This window comes from Oncorhynchus keta, chromosome 17 (assembly GCF_023373465.1).
Source record: "Oncorhynchus keta strain PuntledgeMale-10-30-2019 chromosome 17, Oket_V2, whole genome shotgun sequence".
In the NCBI taxonomy this organism is placed as follows: Eukaryota; Metazoa; Chordata; class Actinopteri; order Salmoniformes; family Salmonidae; genus Oncorhynchus; species Oncorhynchus keta.
Window position 1 is genome coordinate 16,654,692 of NC_068437.1, and position 21,889 is coordinate 16,676,580.

A 21,889-nucleotide genomic window follows, 5' to 3' on the forward strand; every position below is an offset into this window, starting at 1 on the left:
AGTGTGAACAGACAACAACACAGAGTTACACATGGAGTAAACAATAAACAAGTCAATAACACAGTAGAAAAAAAAGTGGGGGGGGAGTCTATATACATTGTGTGCAAAAGGCATGAGGAGGTAGGCGAATAATTACAATTTAGCAGATTAACACTGGAGTGATAAATGATAAGATGGTCATGTGCAGGTAGAGATACTGGTGTCCAAAAGAGCAGAAAAGTACATAAATAAAAACAGTCTGGGGATGAGGTAGGTAAATTGGGGAGGCTATTTACGGATGGACTATGTACAGCTGCAGCGATCGGTTAGCTGCTCAGATAGCAGATGTTTAAAGTTGGTGAGGGAGATAAAAGTCTCCAACTTCAATGATTTTTGCAATTCGTTCCAGTCACAGGCAGCAGAGAACTGGAAGGAAAGGCGGCCAAATGAGGTGTTGGCTTTAGGGATGATCAGTGAGATACACCTGCTGGAGCGCATGCTATGAGTGGGTGTTGCCATCGTGACCAGTGAACTGAGATAAGGTGGAGCTTTACCTAGCATGGACTTGTAGATGACTTGGAGCAAGTGGGTCTGGCGACGAATATGTAGCGAGGGCCAGCCGACTAGAGCATACAGGTCGCAGTGGTGGGTGTTATAAGGTGCTTTAATAACAAAACGGATGGCACTGTGATAAACTGCATCCAATTTGCTGAATAGAGCTATTTTGTAGATGACATCGCCGAAGTCGAGGATCGGTAGGATAGTCAGTTTTACTAGGGTAAGTTTGCCGGCGTGAGTGAAGGAGGCTTTGTTGTGAAATAGAAAGCCGACTCTAGATTTGATTTTAGATTAGATATGTTTGATATGAGTCTGGAAGGAGAGTTTACAGTCTAGCCAGACACCTAGGTACTTATAGATGTCCACATATTCTAGGTCGGAACCATCCAGGGTGGTGATGCTAGTCGGGCGTGCGGGTGCAGGCAGCGAACGGTTGAAAAGCATGCATTTGGTTTTACAGTGTTTAAGAGCAGCCACGGAAGGAGTGTTGTATGGCATTGAAGCTCGTTTGGAGGTTAGATAGCACAGTGTCCAAGGAAGGGCCAGAAGTGTACAGAATGGTGTCGTCTGCGTAGAGGTGGATCAGGGAATCGCTCGCAGCAAGAGCAACATCATTGATATATACAGCGAAAAGAGTCGGCCTGAGAATTTAACCCTGTGGCACCCCCATTGAGACTGCCAGAGGCCCGGACAACATGCCCTCCGATTTGACACACTGAACTCTGTCTGCAAAGTAGTTGGTGAACCAGGCAAGGCAGTCATTAGAAAAACCGAGACTACTGAGTCTGCCGATAAGAATATGGTGATTGACAGAGTCGAAAGCCTTGGCCAGGTCGATGAAGACAGCTGCACAGTACTGTCTTTTATCGATGGCGGTTATGATATCGTTTAGTACCTTGAGTGTGGCTGAGGTGCACCCGTGACTGGCTCGGAAACCAGATTGCACAGCGGAGAAGGTACGGTGGGATTCGAGATGGTCAGTCATCTGTTTGTTGACTTGGCTTTCTAAGACCTTAGATAGGCAGGGCAGGATGGATATAGGTCTGTAACAGTTTGGGTCCAGGGTTTCTCCCCCTTTGAAGAGGGAGATGACCGCGGCAGCTTTCCAGTCCTTGGGGATCTCAGACGACATGAAAGAGAGGTTGAACAGGCTGGTAATAGGGGTTGCGACAATGGCGGCGGATAGTTTCAGAAATAGAAGGTCCAGATTATCAAGCCCAGCTGATTTGTACGGGTCCAGGTTTTGCAGCGCTCTCAGAACATCTGCTATCTGGATTTGGGTAAAGGAGAAGCTGGGGGGGCTTGGGCGAGGGGGGGGGGGGGGGGCTTTTGGCCGAGGTTGGAGTAGCCAGGAGGAAGGCATGGCCAGCCGTTGAGAAATGTTTGTTGAAGTTTTCGATTATCATGGATTTATCGGTGGTGACCGTATTACCTAGCCTGAGTGCAGTGGGCAGCTGGGAGGAGGTGCTCTTGTTCTCCATGGACTTTACAGTGTCCCAGAACTTTTTGGAGTTAGAGCTACAGGATGCAAATTTCTGCTTGAAAAAGCTGGCCTTCGCTTTCCTGACTGACTGCGTGTATTGGTTCCTGACTTCCCTGAACAGTTGTATATCGCGGGGACTATTCGATGCTATATCAGTCCGCCACAGGATGTTTTTGTACTGGTCAAGGGCAGTCAGGTCTGGAGTGAACCGAGGGCTATATCTGTTCTTGGTTCTGCATTTTTTGAACGGAGCATGCTTATCTAAGATGGTGAGGAAATTACTTTTAAAGAATGACCAGGCATCCTCAACAGACGTGATGAGGTCAATATCCTTCCAGGATACAGGTCGATTAGAAAAGCCTGCTCGCAGAAGTGTTTTAGGGAGCGTTTGACAGTGATTAGGGGTGGTCGTTTGACTGCGGACCCGTAGTGGATACAGGCAATGAGGCAGTGATCGCTGAGATCCTGATTGAAGACAACGGAGGTGTATTTGGAAGGCCAGTTGGTCAGGATAACGTCTATGAGGGTGCCCTTGTTTACAGATTTAGGGTTGTACCTGGTGGGTTCCTTGATGATTTGTGTGAGATTGAGGGCATCTAGCTTAGATTGTAGGACTGCCGGGGTGTTAAGCATATCCCAGTTTAGGTCACCTAACAGAACAAACTCTGAAGCTAGATGGGGGGCGATCAATTCACAAATGGTGTCCAGGGCAAAGCTGGGAGCTGAAGGGGGTCGGTAGCAGGCGGCAACAGTGAGAGAATTATTTCTGGAGAGATACATTTTTAGAATTAGAAATTCGAACTGTTTGGGTATGGACCTGGAAAGTATGACTTTACTTTGCAGGCTATCTCTGCAGTAGACTGCAACTCCTCCCCCTTTGGCAGTTCTATCTTGACGGAAAATGTTATAGTTGGGTATGGAAATCTCAGAATTTAGGCATAAATTCTGTAAAGTAATCGCAGGTGTTGATTGGGAGAGCTTGCTAAAACAACAGGTGAGACAACATCAGCTATTCAGCTAACACAACAACAGCAGGTAAAATGGTGATGACTAGGCAGAGAGGGTCGGATTAACTACACACAGAGCCTGAGTTCGCGGCTGGGGCCGACAGATAAAAAATAAATAAACAGAATGGAGTACCGTGATTAACGGACAGTCAAGCAGGCATCAGCTATGTAGCCAAGTGATTATAGTGTCCAGGAGGCAGCAGTAGATGGAACAGGGAAACCGCGCCTACGCTAGCGACATGGCGTTTAAAGTTAGTAGCCCGGGGTTAGTAGGAGCGTCTGCTCTGACGGAGGCCGGTTGAAGGCACAGCGGATGGAGTATTCATCGGCAGACCAGTCGTGGTGGTGCGGGGCGCCGTATCGACAGAGAATCCAAGCCAGATGGCGAAAGAAGTATTGTGGAATTTAGTTTGCTAGCCGGGAGATGCGCCTGGCTCACGGCTAACTGGTGCTAGCTTTGTGGCAGTGGCGTTAGCCACAATAGCCAATCGGTAGCAGCGGTGATCCGGTGCCAAGGTTCAGAGTTTTCAGAAAGGATCCAGTGGAGTATTGGGCTTTAGTTAAAAGAGTCTGATGACTTGTGCCTGTACTTAAGTAGGAGACCACTGTTACTCTACCCACAAGCAAGCATACAAGGGACTCCCTCGTCCCCCCTTCGGAAAATCAGATCATGACTCTATACTCCTGCTTCCTGTCTACAAGCAGAAGCTCAAAGTACCCGTGACGAGTGCCATAGAGAAATGGTCCTCCAAATCGGAGGCTATGCTACAGGACTGTTTTGCTAGCGCTGACTGGAAAATGTTCTGGGACTCAGCCGATAGCATCAAGGAGCTAACCCCTACCGTCACCTGCTTCATTAGGAAATGTATCACCGATGTTGTCCCCACAGTGAAGGATCGCTGCTTGGATTAACACTGAGGTTGGCGCTAAGCTAAAGAGCAGGGATACTGCACACAGCCAAACCCAAGGCTACGGCTGAGGACACAAACAAGTACATTTAGTCTTGCTACGACCTCTGCAGAGCCGTCAAACAAGCAAAAGGACAATATAGGAACAAGGTGGAATCCTATTACATAGGCAGGGGCTACAGTCCACTACGGATTACAAAGAAAGACCCAGCTGTGATCTGCCCAACGATGACTCTCTACCAGACAAACTCAATGCATCTAATGTACGCTTCGACAAAGACAACACCGAGTTGTGCAATGAGGGCCCCCGCCGTCCCAGAGGACAGGGTGATCTCGCTCTCAGAGGCCGATGAGAGTAAGGTTTTTAATCATGTCAATACTCGCAAGGTCGCGGGGCAGGACGGTATTCCAGGGCGTGTTCTCAGATCATGTGCAGAACAGCTGGCAGACATATTCAGGGTAATTTTCAACCTTGTCCCAGTCTGTAATTCCTACGTCTCAAGCTGACCACCATCATTCCTGTTCACAAGAACTCTAAGGCTACTTGCAATCTCAAATGCACTCCACACTGCCCTCACCCACCTAGATAAGAGGAATAACTATGTGAAAATGCTGTTGATTGACTACAGCTTAGTGTTCAACACCATAGTCCCCCCAAGCTCGTCACCAAGCTTGGTAGCGTGGGACTGAACACCTCCCTCTGAGACTGGATCCTAGACTTCCTGACGGGCCGACCCCAGGTGGTGGCGGAGGCAACATTACCTCCGACACGCTGACCCTCAACACGGGGGCTCCACAGGGGTGTGTGCTTAGTCCCCCCCTGTCCTCGCTGTTCAACCTCGACTGCATGGCCACACATGACTACAAAACCATCATCAAGTTTGCTGACAACACAACAGTGGTAGGCCTGTTCACCAGTCTCTCCCTCAACGTCAGTAAGACCAAGGAGCTGATCGGGGACTACAGGAAACACGGGGAGGGGGGGCTGTAGTGGAGCGGGTTGAGTGCTTCTGTGTCCGAATCACTAAGGACTTAATATGGTCCACACACACACACACAGTCGTGAAGAAGGCGCAACAATGCCTCTTTCCCCTCAGGAGGTTGTAAAAAAATTAGGCATGAGCCCTCAAATCCTCAAAATGTTTTACAGCTGCACCATTGTGAGCATCTTGACTGGCTTCATTACCACTTGGTATGGTTACTGCACCACCCTCGATCGCATGGCACTACAGAGGGTGGTGCGGAAAGCCCAGTACATCACTGTGGCCTAGCTTCCTGCCATCCAGGACCTCTATATCAGGCAGTGTGAAAGGTAGGCCGGAAACCTGTTAAGGACCCCAGCCACCCAAGCCATAGACTGTTCTCTCTGCTTCCGCATGGCAAGCGGTACCGGAGCAACACGTCTGACACCAACAGGCTCCTGAACAGCTTCTATCCCCAAGCCCTAAGAGGTGATCCTCTCTGTGTGTTGTATACCTTGTGTGTGGTGACCTCTGGTCTGTACCATTGGCTGTGTACTGTATCATGCATTGTTTCTACTCAGCGGTGTCAGTGGATCCACAGAGCTTAGGATGCCACTCACACGCTATCTGTCACCAAACTCAGATGGTCTCATGGCTCTCAACCTTGAGAACTGCTTGACATGCATCATCATTACCTGTCTGGACATTGTGAGTATATTGTCTGCTTGTTATGCTGTTATAAACACAGATCACATGTGAAAGGAGATAGCTGTAATGATGATGCATAGAGATGCCACACTTCTCCAAATCCATAGTTACAATAGTAATCCCCTGTCTATCCTCATCCAATTTCTCATGCAACATTAATGGACCAGAATCCTCTGTGAGATCTCTCAGGACTCAGACTGGGCACATGACTCAAGTTTAAAGTTATATTGTCACGTGCACAAGTACAGTAAAATGCTGTTCTTGCAAGCTCTTTCCCGACAATGCAGTAATGAATATCCATAGTACTATAAAATAAAGTAAAGTAGAACAAAAACACACAAGAAATAGAAACAAGAAGAGCACAAGAAAGTAAGTAAGCTATTAACAGGGTCAGTTACAGGGCCAAAACCATATTTACAATGTGCAGGGTTACTGGAATGGTAGAGGTAGATACTGTATGTATAGGTGTAAGGTGACTAGGCATCAGGATATTTGATAAACGGAGTAGCAGCAGCATATAGGATGATTGTACTGTATGTGAGTGTGTGCGTGTGTAGAGTCAGTGTGTGTGTGTGTGTGTGTGTGTGTGTGTGTGTGTGTGTGTGTGTGTGTGTGTGTGTGTGTGTGTGTGTGTGTGTGTGTGTGTGTGTGTGTGTGTGTGTGTGTGTGTGTGTGTGTGTGTGTGTGTGTGTGTGTGTGTGTGTGTGTGTGTGTGTGTGTGTGTGTTGGAGTGTCAGTGTGAATGAGTGTGTATTGTCCTGAGTGAGTGGCATGGATTCTGTGCAAAAAATAAAATAAAAGATTCAATGCATATAGTCAGTGTTGCCATTTTGTTAGCTATTTTGCAGTCTCAGGTGAGATGCCACCCAACTAGCATTGACTTTAGGCATAGTCTATCCTATCCAAGCTCTACCCCCTCTCTCTCCCTCTCCTTCTCCTTCTCTGGTATCATCCACCAGAAAAGACAAGTGCACTAATTAGTAGGGGTCAATATACAGTATTTTCTGGAAACTGAAGTGGGTCTGAAAAGAGACGAACGGATCATGGTCACTTAAGCCCTTGGAAACAAGCCTTTGTGGTGGGAGGCTGGAACGTAACAGGAGCCAGCAACCCTCCATGTCTGTCCTCCACAGCAGAGAATGTGAAGACAGTCTGGTTTCAGAAACACTGCTGCTGTCCCCAGTTCATAGATTGAGTTTCTCTGTTGTTTAAGCTACGCTGGACAACCATCAAACACACAATAACTCTGTCAGGCATAGGACTCCTATGTTTCCTTCTGTTACAAAGGGATACATGGAAAAATGGACATGCAAATCCATCACTCATTCCACATAGGAATATCATAATCTTAACCATACACTACATCTTTTTAGTTTTAATATTCAAATGTTGAGGTCTAAACATAGTTTGTGATGATGATGCCATCACAAATGATGATTAAAGTACATGGTTTAGTGCATAACAGTATTTAACACAAACAAAACGTTTCAAAGAAAGACAACAGGCCTATAACTGTGACCTTTGTCACAGCTGTCATTAGTGCTCAGTGTGTTCAGGCTACAGTAGTTGTATTATGTATTATCAAACCAACAGATGTGCACAGATCAGATGCTTCAGGTGAGCTTTAGAAAAAGGTCTCTGCCGGACATAACACAAAATACCGAAATATTTGAGCTAGAATATTATAATAAGATGTTTCCATTTCAGCTAGAGTTATAACGAAAAGTCCTAATAGGCCTAAAAATCCAATATACATTTTAATTATCAAAAATAAATAATTTCAGACAGCGTAGTAGCCTAAATTCCTTTTGTGTTAAATGAATAGTGAACCTACCTTTCTCTTCAAAGTGGTACCCAATGGCAATAGTTTTTTGTGTGCGTAAATGACAGTGGACACCATGGAAAATGAAACATTAGAATACAGAAACTCGGGTCGCTGTTTCTGTCCCTAACAGCTCGTCTCTGATGTGTGTCTGCCAGGAACAGGGTAGTGTTGTGTTACTATGTGTTAAAGCAGCAGCTGGCGGTGCGCTCAGGATGGCAGGGGTGCTGAAGGACACATGTGGACAGAGCCTATCATCTTGCGCACAGCGTTATCCACCTGACGGACGTGACCTCAACAGCTCAAATAAATGTTTTGGTCTATCAAGAATGCACTAATCAGAAACCGTACTTCTTTAGATATTGATCATGCGAGTAATTAGGTAATCCCAAGCATAAACACCATTAAAATATTGTTGAGCTCCTATAATGTAGTCTAACAGAAGAATAAGTTTAGAAATGTTAAAACAGAACTACATTTTTACGACAATACGTAATAAAAAAAATGTAATTGGCTACTGCTAATGCGTTCACCTTTTCCCATATTGCAGTTCATTATCTATACCAAAGGGGGGCACTGATACCCAATGTTGTATTCATGTTCTATTTCGCAAGCGCCAAACGACTGTCCCTCTCGACTCGCCATAGGTTGACATTGCCTCCTCAAACATGGCTGCACATACGTTGAAGAAACCAATTTGGTCCTTAGGACGAATACATTGTAATATTTATGGAGTTAATGTGCGTAACCCGTTAAACAGGGCAACATATGCAACCGCCTTGTCTACCAATCATTCTAGTCAAAATAAAGGTGAGTTTCCATGCCGTCACAACGAGGAGCTAATTTGCTAGCTAGCTTGCTAGCCTGGTCCAAATGACTATGAATCATGGTCGCAATGATGTCAAAGTTTCATATAGGAAGTTGGAGAACGCATAGCTGCTAGCATATTTAATTGGGCTGTATCGTGTTTTTCTGATACGATCGATATCTTTTTCAGGCTTTCCTGACAGAGGGAACAGAGGACCTTTCAACCGAAGATCAAGGAGAGAGGTGAGTGAACAAGGAATGTTTGTAGTAGATGTCTGGACGCGTCCAACAGACCCAAGATCCGACCGCTTCCGGGTCCAAAATTCTGACTTTTGTCTTGAACCTGGGTCGGTTCTGATATAGTGCCGTCTAACCCTATATCAGAGTCTCATTAGGAAAATGTGGCGCCAGACAATGTGACCAGCAATATTTTAATTTACTGGCCATTTGAGAAATAAACTGGACCCATATGCATTAGGTGTGTGACCCATTAGGGTGTCCATACATTGGGGTCAGAAATCACATTTCGATTATGGCAATTCATCTTAACATAGTATGCAACACCTGTAATGAAGCCTCCAATGAAATGTCATTTTCAAACATTCGCCAAAATGCAATTCCAAACACCTCACCTGATGCAAGCGGTATATGACAGCGATGAAAATCTCAGTTAGAAACTTAGAAAGAGGGTGAATCTAAAGATGCAACAACTAGGATGGGTTGCTAATATGACTAGGATTGCGCCAATGGATTCTGGACAACGAAAGAAAGTTGACATGAAAACCAATAGAACAGGAGAGAAATGGCATATGAGGTTCTTTCATAGGCGGCAAAAGCCCTAGCTGATTATTAAGTAGCGGCTGTCAGTGAAATGATTTGCCCTTTTGTTTATTTTGATCAATTCCCCATTACATATGTCACCAATAGTAAGTGTACCGTTAATCCCCGTCATTTGGTTACATTCATATCTGTTACAGAAGTTGCATTAAGGAGAAGTCTATCTTTAATTCTGTGAATAACACTTGTATCTTTTATCAATGTTTTATGAGTATTTCTATAAATTGATGTGGCTCTGCTAAATATTACTGTACGTAACGCGCCAATGTAAACTGAGATTTTTGGATATAAATATGCACTTTATCGAACAAAACATACATGTATTGCTTTTAGCAACGGTAGTATTTACACACTAGCATTGGTAGGAATTGGCTTGCAAAAAAAAAACGCAAAGGCCACCGGAAATTAAATCAAATAAAATGTCTACTTACTCTGATGATTGTCCGTAGGGTTGGTCCTCATGCAGGGGGGAAATTGAGAAATGATGACAATTTAAAGACTTTACAAATGTGGGTCTGTTGTCGACCTGATTCCTCTCCACTTACCTACCGCATGTCAAAGTCCTGCATGTGTACCATACCTGCACACAAAAAAGCAAGAACTTGTGGGTAACCTTTATTTTTGACATGAGCTCAAGGAGCTGCATGGGTCTACAACAGACCCACGTTTGGAAATTCTGTTTAATTATACGTTCTATTAGATTTTTAAAAGTATTATTATTACCCACTGTATAAGGACCGAGCCTTCATCCAATCGACAGAGTACATTTAAGTGTAATTTGATTGAACTCCTGGCTTCAGGCAGATTCTAATATATATTTTTTTCAAGTTTATTCCCAGCATCGCTAGTGTGTAACCAGTGTTTCTCAACTCCAGTCCTTGAGTACCCCATTCATAAATGCTTACTACTTTAGCGCCTATTGGCGATAAGATCTTCTTTATCAGGAAGAAGAGCCCTGATGCTCGGTCTGAAAGTTAACACGCATCACTTGCAGTACTGTTTTGGGAAACATAAGGAACGTATCTTTCATATCAGCAAATTTTAAAGAAAATAAAAACATTAAATCACTACACACCTTTTATAGTGTTAGGGTTAGTGTTCCCACATGGTTATATCTCCATGTTACAACGCTTGTTTACGGAGAACAGATGGAAGACATAGGCGGCCGCCAGTGCTAATAATCTATCTAGTGTGCTCCGAACATCTCTGTGTGAGCGTAACTGGGGAGGAAGTGTAGTTCATCAACTGGGGGCACACAGTCTTTTTAAAATCTTTTTTTTAAAGATTCTTTCTCACTGACATGAATGATCAGGGGCATTTAGAAAGTGATGTTGATTGACGTTTCTAAACGTTATTAGACTGCATCGGAATTGTAATTCACATGTAGCCTAACTTGGGCGACTGTAACAGCTGAAAACGCGACATATGGAGAGTGTTATGTCTGGGGGTGGGAACCCTACATAGTCCTCGAGTACTTGTCAACTAATCACCAAACCCTTGATGAGTTGATTGAGTTGTTTGTCCGGGGCTACAACGAAAATGTCTGCTGTTGGGGGTACTGAGGACCGGAGTTGGGGAAACAGTGATGTAAACGATGAGCACGGGAAGAATTGGTCACTTGTGTGCTAGTCTTGAGAGGCCATCATTCCAAATCTCAACTGCCTTTGTGCCTAATGCTGCATTCAAAACCAAGTGGGAAGGTGGGATTTACCACATACGACTGGGAAAAATCCACTTGAACGCCCCTCCAGCAGGAAATTACTAGTGGGAAACTCGTCTATCACCCCTGAGCACCGACTACTCCCACGTGTTAACCTCTGACGTCACCTACTAAGGAAATTACCTCGATAACAGCACTTTCACCAGTTAAATGCAACAAAAACATTACTTTTAATAAATCATCTATTAATATGGTTTTTTAACTCTTATTTTTTTCCCCAGGCATGATAACTGTACTTTGAGTTTATGGTTGACTCCGCTTGTTGGCCATTAGTCAATCTAGTCAAAGCATGTGAATGTATCCAACTGGTATTTACGACTTCACAACTGATAATTACCACCTTCCCACATAAGTGACCCATGACCCAACACAGATCAGGTGTGCCTCCAGTTTAGGTCCCCTGTTTATTACTTATATCAACAACATTGGGAGACATATTGAGACAGCTGATGTACTTTTTTATGCATAATCTTGTTTTTAAATTTAAAACTTTTTAACTAGGCAAGTCGGTTAAGAACAAATTCTTATTTACAATGATGGCCTACACCGGCCAAACCCGGAGGACGCTGGGCCAATTGTGCGCCGCCCTATTGGACTCCCATTCATTGCCGGTTGTGATACAGCCTAGAATCGAACCAGGGTGTCTGTAGTGACGCCTCTAGCACTGAGATGCAGTGTCTTAAACCGCTGCGCCACTCGGGAGCCTCAAAATGACACTATTCTCTAGTCGAGTGGCAGAAGTTTGACTCTATGCGATTTGAAGCGTGTTCGAAATTCCTCACAAAATGCATGGGGTTTTCTGAACAACACTCTGAAAACCATGTCATTGCTACCTTGAAAGGACATTCCCACAGAGCAAGTCAAAACGCACAGATGTCTGTGAGTTTGGCTGGGTGAGAAGCCGAGCTTCAATAATAATGCTGAGAACCTGGTTAAGAAACTCAAGTTGAGAATAGGTTTTTATTACTGGCATAAGGCTCTTTTTTTCTTTGAGGCCACAAAAGAGAAGGTATGGTGTATGTTATTGTCTGTCTGGGACTACGTTGATGTTGTTTATAAGCAGACCTCAAGCACTATCCTGAGGCCCTTTTTAGGTTTATTACTAACCAAACACATCTGACACAGCACTATGATCTGTACAGTGCTGTTGACTGGTCTTCATTAAGTCTATGTAGGCTTAAACATTGGTAAACTCTGATCTACAAGACTGTTTTGGGAAAACTGCTGCTTTTTCTGTTCTTCTTTGACTAGGTCAGCTACGGTGTCACTCCCACTTTCCATCAAACGGATCATGGCAAAAACGTTTTTGTTTTTTTGTTACTCGGCTTCGTGGTCTTGGAACTGTCTCCAGACCCGTTTGAAACTCCGGGGTCTTGTTTCTTTGGAGTTTTAAAGTTCGACCCTCCTGTTACTGAGGAACGTGATTGTCATTAGGATTTAATGCAGTGGTACACGTGACAGATTTTTATCTATGGAGTTTGTATGTCTCTGTATGTGATTGTAATTTATGGGTGTCTACGGCTATCGGTTGTTCATTGTGTTTCTATGTCTGTAGGTTATGTCTGAGATTTGTCTGAAACTTTGCCGCCCCCCCGCTGCTGTCTTGGTTGGACCAGGTCTCTCTTGAAAAATGTATTTTATCTCAATGAGACGACCTGTATAAATAAAGGTTAAGTAAAAAATAGTCTACAAATGAAGTGGAATATACAAAGACAGACAAGCTGTATGGACACAACAGTGCCGTTAGAAAGTATTCATACCCCTTGACTTATTCCACATGTTGTTGTGTTACAGCCTGATCTACACGCACTACCTCAGAATTACAAAGTGAAAACATGTTTTTAGACATTTTTGCAAATGTATTGAAAATGAAATACAGATATCGAATTTACATAACTATTCACACCCCTGAGTCAATACTTTGTAGAAGCACCTGGATCATTTCCCCCCCTCAATTATTCAAGCTGTGTCAAATCGATTGTTGATCATTTTCAATTAGATTTAAGTTAAAACTGTAATTTGGCCACTCAGGAACATTCACTGTCTTCTTGGTAAGCAACTCCAGTGTAGATTTGGTCTTGTGTTTTAGGTTATTGTCCTGCTGAAAGGTGAATCTCCCAGTGTCTGGTGGGAAGCAGACTGAACCAGGTTTTCCTCTAGGATTTTGTCTGTGCTTCGCTTCGTTCCGTTTATTTTTAATTTTATCCTGAAAAACTCCCCAGTCTTTAATGATTACAAGCTTGTTACTAAGCACATTTTTACCGCTGAACTTTATTTAGGCTTTCCATAAGGGGTTGAATTACATTTTGAGCTTTACATGTTTGATTAATTTGTAACAATTTCAAAAAAACAATTCCACTTTGACATTACGGGGTATTGTGTGAAGGCCAGTGACGATCTCAATTGAATCCATTTTAATTCCAGGGTGAAACGCAACAAAAAAGTCGAGGGCTGTGAATCTGAAGGCACTCTAAGTAGGGCAACATGGCTCCTACAGCACATTATGGTCCCTGGGGGGAGAGGGGCATGTCATGAATTCAGCCCAGATTCTTTACTATTAAAAAATAAGTAATGAATACATTTTTTGATCAAGTTTATTCCAAGCTGTATATTGACAGAAAGATGTATATGTATTTTGAAGTGGACCCACATACTGACTCCTTTCCATCTGTTCCCTGTCTCCGTGGTGTGTGTCAGGCGGGCGACCCCAGGACAGACAGGATGCCTGTAGACCAGGACTGGACTACAGTGTACCCGACCGCTACCCCCTTCAGACAGGGCTCTGTGCCCCTGCCTGTCCGCATGGGCTTCCCAGTGAAGAAAGGGGTGCCCCCAGAGAAGAAGGGCAACCTGGAGCTCATCAAGGTCAGAGGTCTTATCTCCAACTTGGCATTATATCAGATCTTTTGATTTTAGCATTATCTGTCAATGGGAGGGAAATAATTTGTACCATTTAAAGCTATATATTGTATTGTGCTGTCAGGTCATACTGGTTCCACATACCTTACTTGTACAGCAGTATTTCTGTTCTGTCTATTGTAGCGAATTCAGGTTTGAATCAAAACTCTTCTCTTTTCAGATTCCAAACTTTTTGCATTTAACTCCATTAGCCATAAAGAAACACTGTGAAGCTCTGAAACGTAAGTCACAAAATTGCTTATAGAGACACACTAATGTTACTGTAGCAACAGTATTTAATAGTATTTCTGATTCTCTTTTCCCTGAAGCGTTCTGCACAGAGTGGCCCTCTGCCCTGGACACAGGTGCTAAATGTGATGAGCACTTCCCTGTCAAAGTAGAGAGCAAGGACTACGTGTCTGCCGGCACCTCCCTCAGAAATCCATCTGCCCGCATAGTCCACCTCAGAGTAAGTTTGTCTGCCTGTGTTGTAGGCCTATATGGTCTGGGACTCACTGGGTTTAGTTTACAGATTAAAATACTAATATTTCAATTTGACTCTTTGACCTGTATTTGACCCTCTACGAAATGCATAGAAAGTGCAGGGTTTTCCTCTTTTGTATAGAAGGGATCTAGAGATTCCCTAAACAGCTCTCAGCTCATGTCCGGCTGGCTGACCTTTCAAGAAAGACCTCCATTGTCCGTATCTATGCTTTTATGCCTATGAAATGCTGCTGTAACATACTTGCCACAAATAGAGAGCCGCACTAAAGTGGAACATAAAAACAAATGCTATGGGGAGAGGGGTAATGTTGAGCCAAAGGGTTGTGCCACCCTTATTTCTAGGAAACCATACGCTAAATTAATAATTTTACCAAATATTAAGGAAGAGGTCATTCTATGGAGTCTGGAGGAAGAAACCACATATAAAAAGTTTTAAGCAAGTTAGGTAAAAAATAAAAAATAAAGATTTTCAACAAGTCAAGGTAGCCTAGTGGTTAGAGCATTGGGCCAGTAACCGAAAGGTTGCTAGATCGACTCCCCGAGCTGACAAGGTAAAAAATATCTTGTTCTGCCCCTGAACAACGCAGTTCCCTGGTAGGCTGTCATTGTAAATAAGAATTTGTTCTTAAGTGGCTTGCCAAGTTAAATAACGGTAAAAGGTAAAAAAAAATATATATGAATTTGTGTTAGAGCTTTCAGTTTGTTCAGATGCTTGTACAGTTGTGGGCAAATGCAAATGCAGTATATTAGCACCCTTGCACCTTTATTAAATCAGTCCCCATTTCTTCTCAAATAAGTAGAAATGTAGAACAACTTTTGGTCACCACACCTTATTGGATTTTCAACATTGCAGAACCAATTTTATTTTTTAGTAAACATATGTTTACAATTGTAATGTAGAAAATAAAGACATGATATGGACAAAATTATTGGCACCCCGGAGCTAGTACTTGGTTGCACAGCCTAAGGCCAAGATGACTGCAGATAAACGCTTCTTGTAGCCATCAATGAGCTTGCTACAACCTTCTGCTGACAATTTGGTCCTCTTTTCAGCAGCAAACTACTCAAATTCAATTTTTGGGGGGTTCCCTCTACCAACTGCTGTTTTCAGATCTCGCCATTGTTTGGATGTGATTCAGATCTGGACTCTTTGCTGACCTATCCAGAACAGACCAGCCTCTCTTCTTAACCATTCCTGGATGTTTTTATGTGTGTTTGGGGTCATTGGTCCTGCTGGAAAACCTACAACCTAATATACAGTTTCTACAGTTTTTTGGACACTGGGTTGAACATTGGCATACAAATCACATGATCATCTGCTGATTTCATGATGCCTTGCACACCTCCAAGGCCCCCAGTACCAGAGGCAACAAAACAGCCCCACAGCCTTATCAAACCCTCCCCCATCTTTGATTGTAGGGGGGGTGTTCTTTTTTTAAATTGAATCCTTCATTTGGTTGTCAGTAAAGACATCGCGCTGATATGTATTGACAAAGAGCTCTAATTTTGTTTCATTGGTCCACAGAACATTTTCTCCAGGATTTGGGCTTGTTTAGATGTGTTTTTGAGAAGTTCAATCAGGCGTGCTTGTCTCCTTCAACAGTGGGGCCTTCCTATGTTTACCAACAACCAAATGAAGCGTTCAAAGAAAATAACTAATTGATTATGGGGGAGGTTCGATAATGCTGTGGGACTGCTTTGCAATGCAATGTTCAACCCAGTGTCCAAAAATGGTGTATCTGTTGAAGGTTGTGTGTTTTCCAGTATGACAACAACCACACACACTCAGGAATGGTTCAAGAAGAAACACTGTTATGGAGTGGCCAGTGAGGAGTCCTGAATCACATCTATAACCTACGGCGTGAGCTGAAAACAGCAGATGGTGGAGGGCACACCTAAAACAGTTTGCTGCTGAAGAGTGAAACCAATTCCCAGTAGAAAGGTGCAGAAAGCTCATTTGATGGCTACAAGAAGCATTTGTTGGCAGCTATCTTGGCCAAAGTTTCCAAGCTTCAATATGAGGTCCTAAACCTAGCATGAAAGTGCATCCTTGAAGCTGTGTGGGCTAGTATATTCAAAATGTTTGCCTCGGGGCAAATTGAAGTGTTTTCTTCCCAGGCGTAATGCAAGACATTGCTGGGATATGAGGTAACAACAGGCCTGGCCTATGTTAAGTGTACAAACGGTTGTTAGGTTTCAAGCCTGTGTTTTAAACTCAGTTTACTGAAAGACAAGCAGATTATGATTCATGCTGCAGAAAACATTATTCCCCCCTTACAGCTGTGACAGCTGCAGTTCTTTGGAATCATTTTAAGCATCTTTTGTGATAAAGTGTTTTACCTCTGCAGAGTTTCAACATTTAGTGAGGCACAGTGCTTATTATTTCAGATGTCATGAGTAAGGATGGACGGTTGCGTCTATTGTTTGTTTTTTTGCATGCTAATCGAGCATTGAGGGATTCATTTTGAAGCAGCTTAGGCAAACCAAATAAGCTTCAGTATTATGATGTCAGATTGTGTTTCTGTCCACTCAGCTGAAGCTCTCCTGTCTGAACTTGGACGACCATGCCAGGAAGAAGATGGTTAAACTGGTAGGAGAGCGGTACTGCAAGGACACGGACACACTCGCCATCACCACTGACAGGTAAGCAGCGCTTCCTGTTGTTCAAATGTACTATTACAAATATCTACTAGTTCCTCTTCATTTAAAAGAGGCTAAAGTAAGTAAGTTATTGGTCCTTCACTGTCGTCATTGCTTTACAGTGATGTCTTTTGATGGGGAGGTTTTTACGTCAACTCGCCCTGTACTTTCTGATCAATGTTTTATTTCTTCTCACCTTTGCCCTGCCAGCTGCCCTGTGAGAAAGCAGAATTATGACTATGCCATGTACCTCCTGACTGTCCTCTATCACGAGTCTTGGGTAAGTGTCTTGCTAGTGCCGGGGCCACGTTCAGAAAGTCCCGATGTACAATTGATCCTCGGTTCTATTCATGACATGTCTATCTGCTGCGTTCAGTACGTTGCATCTTCCTGAACGTGACCCTGGTCAGTTCCAAAGAGCTCGAGTAGACCTAATCTTCCACCTAACCTCACCACCCAGCCAATATGTGGACGAGGAGTAGACAGGTGGTCAGGCAGCCAAGTCCATCACTATCCAGAGAATCCATGATGTACTAGGAAAGGGATGCCTGATACCTTAAGCTGTCCCTAGAGGTAAAGGGCTAGTGTATACATTAGGGCCTTTTAAGTAGAAAGAGCACGACAGACTTTTTTTAGTTGCCTTTCAACCAAGTAATTAATATTTCAAGAGTTCACTATTCACAAGTACTGCCCCTCCCCACCAACCCCCCGTGTCCTGCTGAGACACTCGTGTGGCTTTTCCATGGCCAAAGCTCCTCCTCCCTCCATTTGTCTGTTTTCATTTCCAACTACTAAGACCATGCCAATCTAGCTAGCACCAATGGACTTGACACCTTTCTCTACCCTTGGTGTGAAGGAGAAAGCCTATTAGGGAGCTATGAGGGGTGAATAGGCAAACGGATGGCATACAGCAGCATTGTCCCACTGGCATTTCCCCTCTAAACAGGAGAAAACCAACACCAGAATAAGATCCTGACCCCGCCACTTATTCACAGTGCGCCAACTACAACCAACACCACACACCTGAGAAATCCACCACCAGGGTCACCAGCACAGGCTGCTTTCACATCAGATCCACAAGGGAATTAATGACTCTCCCTGTTGTGCCTCTGGCAGTTCTCTCGCCAAGGCAGCAGGGGTTTAGCTGGTAAAAAGCCTCTGCTTTTTTTCGTCTCTCTAAGAAATGGCGTCGGAGCCGGGAAGCGGAACACTGTCCGCTGCCCTTTACACGCACAATGGAAGGCACAGTGCAGCCCGCAGGTTGGTGGACGCTGGGAGGGGGAGCCCATACACCGGTAGTAACGCTAGCCCACAAAGAGGCCAATTGTTAGTTGCCGCTGAAGTGATTCTATCTCTTCACTCAGTGAGAAGGACTCTTGACTCTCTGGGCCTGTTGCTAATTCTGCTGTGGGCTGTTGATCCGGGCCAGTGCTCTACTGGGACGGACCACAGTCCTCCACCACACCACAGCAGGAAGTCTACAGTACTGTACCGTACTTTACCATCTGGCCCGCTGGGCACTAGAGTCGCTCCAATCCCCAAGTGACTATCTAATATGTCAATCCCTTATCTGAGCGCTCCAGTACTCTGTGCCCTATTCCAGTAATAAAACCCACAAATGTCTTCCTCCTCGGCAACTTTGAAGAACAGATGGCTGTTGGTCTGGCCACATAGCCGTCTGTCAATCATCTCCCTCTTTTCATTCACTGGGATACACTCTGTGGTGGGAGATATGGAGTCTGTCAGGCCAATGGTCAACCATTATAGCTATATACACTGAGTATACCAAACATTAGGAACGCCTTCCTAATATCGAGTTGCATATTGAGTTGGATCATTCTTGATACACACAGGAAACTGTTGAGCGTGAAAAACCCAGCAGCGTTGCAGTTCTTGACACAAACAGGTGCGCCTGGCACCTACTACCATACCTTGTTCAAAGGCACTTAAATATTTTGTCTTGCCCATTCACCCTCTGAATGGAACACATACACTTTGAGACAATTGAGACATGGATTGTGTAAAACATTTTCTTTAACCTGTCTCCTTCCCCTCATCTACGCTGATTTGAAGTGACATCAATAAGGGATCATAGCTTTCACCTTGATTCACCTGGTCAGTCTGTCAATCAAATTAATTTAGCATACCCAGTGTAGTTTAATTTTAATTTACAATCAGATGGCTAGATTCTGAATAAAACTACAGTACAGAATCAGTGTGATTTGAAGGAACTACATTACCTTAGCTGGCCCTATTTTTCCCAATGACGATTCTGTAGTGGTGTAATAATCCTGACAGTCAGGCTAAGGGGGAGAGGACCAATCTCTTCTCCAGCCATCCCCACCGCACCACCTGTCCGCTGGAGGGGTTGGCCTCCAGCCAGTCTTGATATTGGGGACCATATAGACGTAATGAGGTCCATTAACCCCAAACACCTGGGCTGCAGGAGAGCCTGTGGCAGCCCCTGCTTTAAGCTCCCACACAACGGGCCTATTGTCCTCTGGGGAATGTGATGGGAGGGAGACCGGCTATGGTAAAGGGACTCAGCACCACGTCTGGAGAAACACTATCTCTGTGAGAGGAGAGGAGAGCGCCACAGATGGTTTAGGGGCGACCAGGGCACTCCAGGGGTTCCACACACTGCGTTGTCTCCAAACCCACATTCCCAAGACGGGCCATCACGGACCCCTGTGGGACACCTTATGTTAACGTGTCACATACCTCTCGTTATTGTCATATATTGTCTGAGGTTATTTATGGTGCATTCGGAAAGTATTCAGACTCCTTTTTCTAAATGTTGTTACATTACAGCCTTATTCTAAAATGTAGTCAATTATATTTTTAATAAACTACACACAATACCCCATAATGACAAAGTGAAAAAAACATATCTTATTAACATAAGTATTCAAACCCTTTGCCACTCAGGTGCAACTTGATTGGAGTCCACCTGTGGTAAATTCAATTAATTGGACATGATTTGGAAATGCACACACCTGTCTATATAAGGTCCCACAGTTGACAGTGCATATCAGATCAAAAACCAAGCCATGAGGTTGAAGGAATTGTCCATAGAGCTCTGAGACAGGATTGTGTTGAGGCACAGATCTTGGAAAGGGTACCAAAAAATGTCTGCAGCATTGAAGGTACCCAAGAACACAGTGGCCTCCATCATTCTTAAATGGAAGAAGTTTGGATTCAAGATTCTCTGGTCTGATGAAACCAAGAATGCCTGAATGCCAAGCGTCACATCTGGAGGAAACCTGGCAACATTCCCTACAGGGAAGCATGGTGATGGCAGCATCATGCTGTGGGGATGTTTTTCAGCGGCGGGGACTGGGAGACGAGTCAGGATCTAGGGGAAATATGAATGGAGCAAAGTACAGAGAGATCCTTGATGAAATCCTGCTCCAGAGCCCTCAGGACCTCAGACTGGGGTGAAGGTTCACCTTCCACAGGACAACCCTAAGCACACAGCCAAGACAATGCAGGAGTGGCTTCAAGACAAGTCTCAAAGTCCTTGAGAGGCCCAGCCAGAGCCCGGACTTGAACCCGATCTAACATCTCTGGAGACCTGTAAATAGCTGTGCACCGACACTCTCCATCCAACCTGACAGAGCTTGAGAGGATCTGCAGAGAAGAATGGGAGAAACTCTCCAAATACAGGTGTGCCAAGCTTGTAGCGTCATACCCAAGAAGACTCGAGGCTGTAATCACTGCCAAAGGTGCTTCAACAAAGTACTGAGTGAAGGGTCTGAATACTTATGTAAATGTAATTTAATATTTTTATTTAGCAAAAAATGTGTAAACCTGTTTGTGTTTGTCATTATGGGGTATCGTGTGTAGATTGACGAGGGGGGGGGGATGTTTGAATCAATTTTAGAATAAGGCTGTAACATTTTTGGGGAAAAGTCAAGGGGTCTGAGTACTTTCTGAATGCACTGTAGCTAACAATGCTGTGCTGTTCCACTTATTATTTCTAGAAAATGGAGGCCTGGGAGTCGGAGAAGACTGTGGCAGACATGGAGGAGTACAGCTGGGAGGACAGCCCCTCTCAGAAGAACATCATGTCCACGTTGGTCCGCATGCAGGTAGCAGAGGAGGGGGAGGGAGAGGCGGTGAGGGAGGAGCTGCTGGGGAGGCCGGAGGTGCAGGAGTACAGGGACTCTGTGACCAGACTGAAGAACGAGGGAGAGAGCGAGAGCAGCATGCACCAGTACAGAGACGCTGTGAAGAAACTGCTCAACCTTTAATATGCCCTCTTCTATACATGCAGATACACACAAACACACAGGAGAGTGAGCAAGAGCAGAACTCGACTGCTACACACTTGGGGTGACCAGTTCGACAAACCTATCATCTGATTTCACCACACACAGCATTTGATGCCTGTAACTGACTTTTGTGAAATATTTATTGACAATAAATGAAAGGGCCTATGTTTATATGTCTGTAATACAATTGTCGTATAGAGTTATGCTAAACTGATAGCCTGAAGCAAAAATGTTTTCCTTGCATTTTAAATAAAAAGCTTTAATTTCCTCAAGTTCTGAAATTTGTTCTTACTTTTATTTCAACAAGTGCTTTTTACATCACTTGACAGTGGACACATGTTTACTATATTACCCTCTCTTCCTGGCTTCAAACCCATCACCTTCTCCCCTCTGGCCCAGGGGGACAAAGAGAAGCACCGTACTGAAAGGGCACATTCAGCAATAGGCCTATTAAAAAAAGAAATCACCAAACCCTTCAAAAGAGTTCCTGCTCTGGTCCATGTGATTCTGGGTCAGGTGAAACCCGATGCGCAGGAAAGATGTTCTGAAGGAGAGAGGAGCGGTGGCAAGATGGGTCTGAGCCTAAGATACACCTCCACTTGCATACACCACAGTCCATTTAGCATCTTACTGCCTCAGAACAAAACTTGGCTTGTTGCAGCAGCTTTTCTTGCTTGGAAGCCCCCATCGATGCACTTAAAGCAGAGCAGACACTGTCCATGGAGTTTGGCATCAACATCTGTTTGATTTCGTTCGACCGCATCAAAATGTAGGTCTGCCAA

General features: G+C 44.2%; 2 protein-coding genes across 2 annotated transcripts in view; one reads left to right on the forward strand and one right to left on the reverse strand.

The window, feature by feature from the left end:
* The window catches only part of LOC118396524 (potassium voltage-gated channel subfamily KQT member 1-like), a 309,173-nt gene extending 301,355 nt beyond the window's left edge, over positions 1-7,818 (reverse strand). The window contains exon 1 of the mRNA XM_035790779.2: positions 7,440-7,818. The gene's annotated coding sequence lies outside the window, so the exon portion shown is untranslated. The remainder of the gene's footprint in view (positions 1-7,439) is intronic.
* Positions 7,819-8,045: 227 nt separating this feature from the next.
* LOC118396526 (28S ribosomal protein S35, mitochondrial-like) lies at positions 8,046-21,379 on the forward strand. Its single transcript, XM_035790781.1, has 8 exons — positions 8,046-8,237; positions 8,425-8,477; positions 13,489-13,656; positions 13,871-13,931; positions 14,019-14,158; positions 16,727-16,836; positions 17,044-17,113; positions 20,817-21,379. The coding sequence occupies exons 1-8, from the start codon at positions 8,096-8,098 to the stop codon at positions 21,084-21,086; spliced, it is 1,014 nt and encodes a 337-aa protein (XP_035646674.1). The 5' UTR covers positions 8,046-8,095; the 3' UTR covers positions 21,087-21,379.
* The last annotated feature ends 510 nt before the right edge of the window (positions 21,380-21,889 follow it).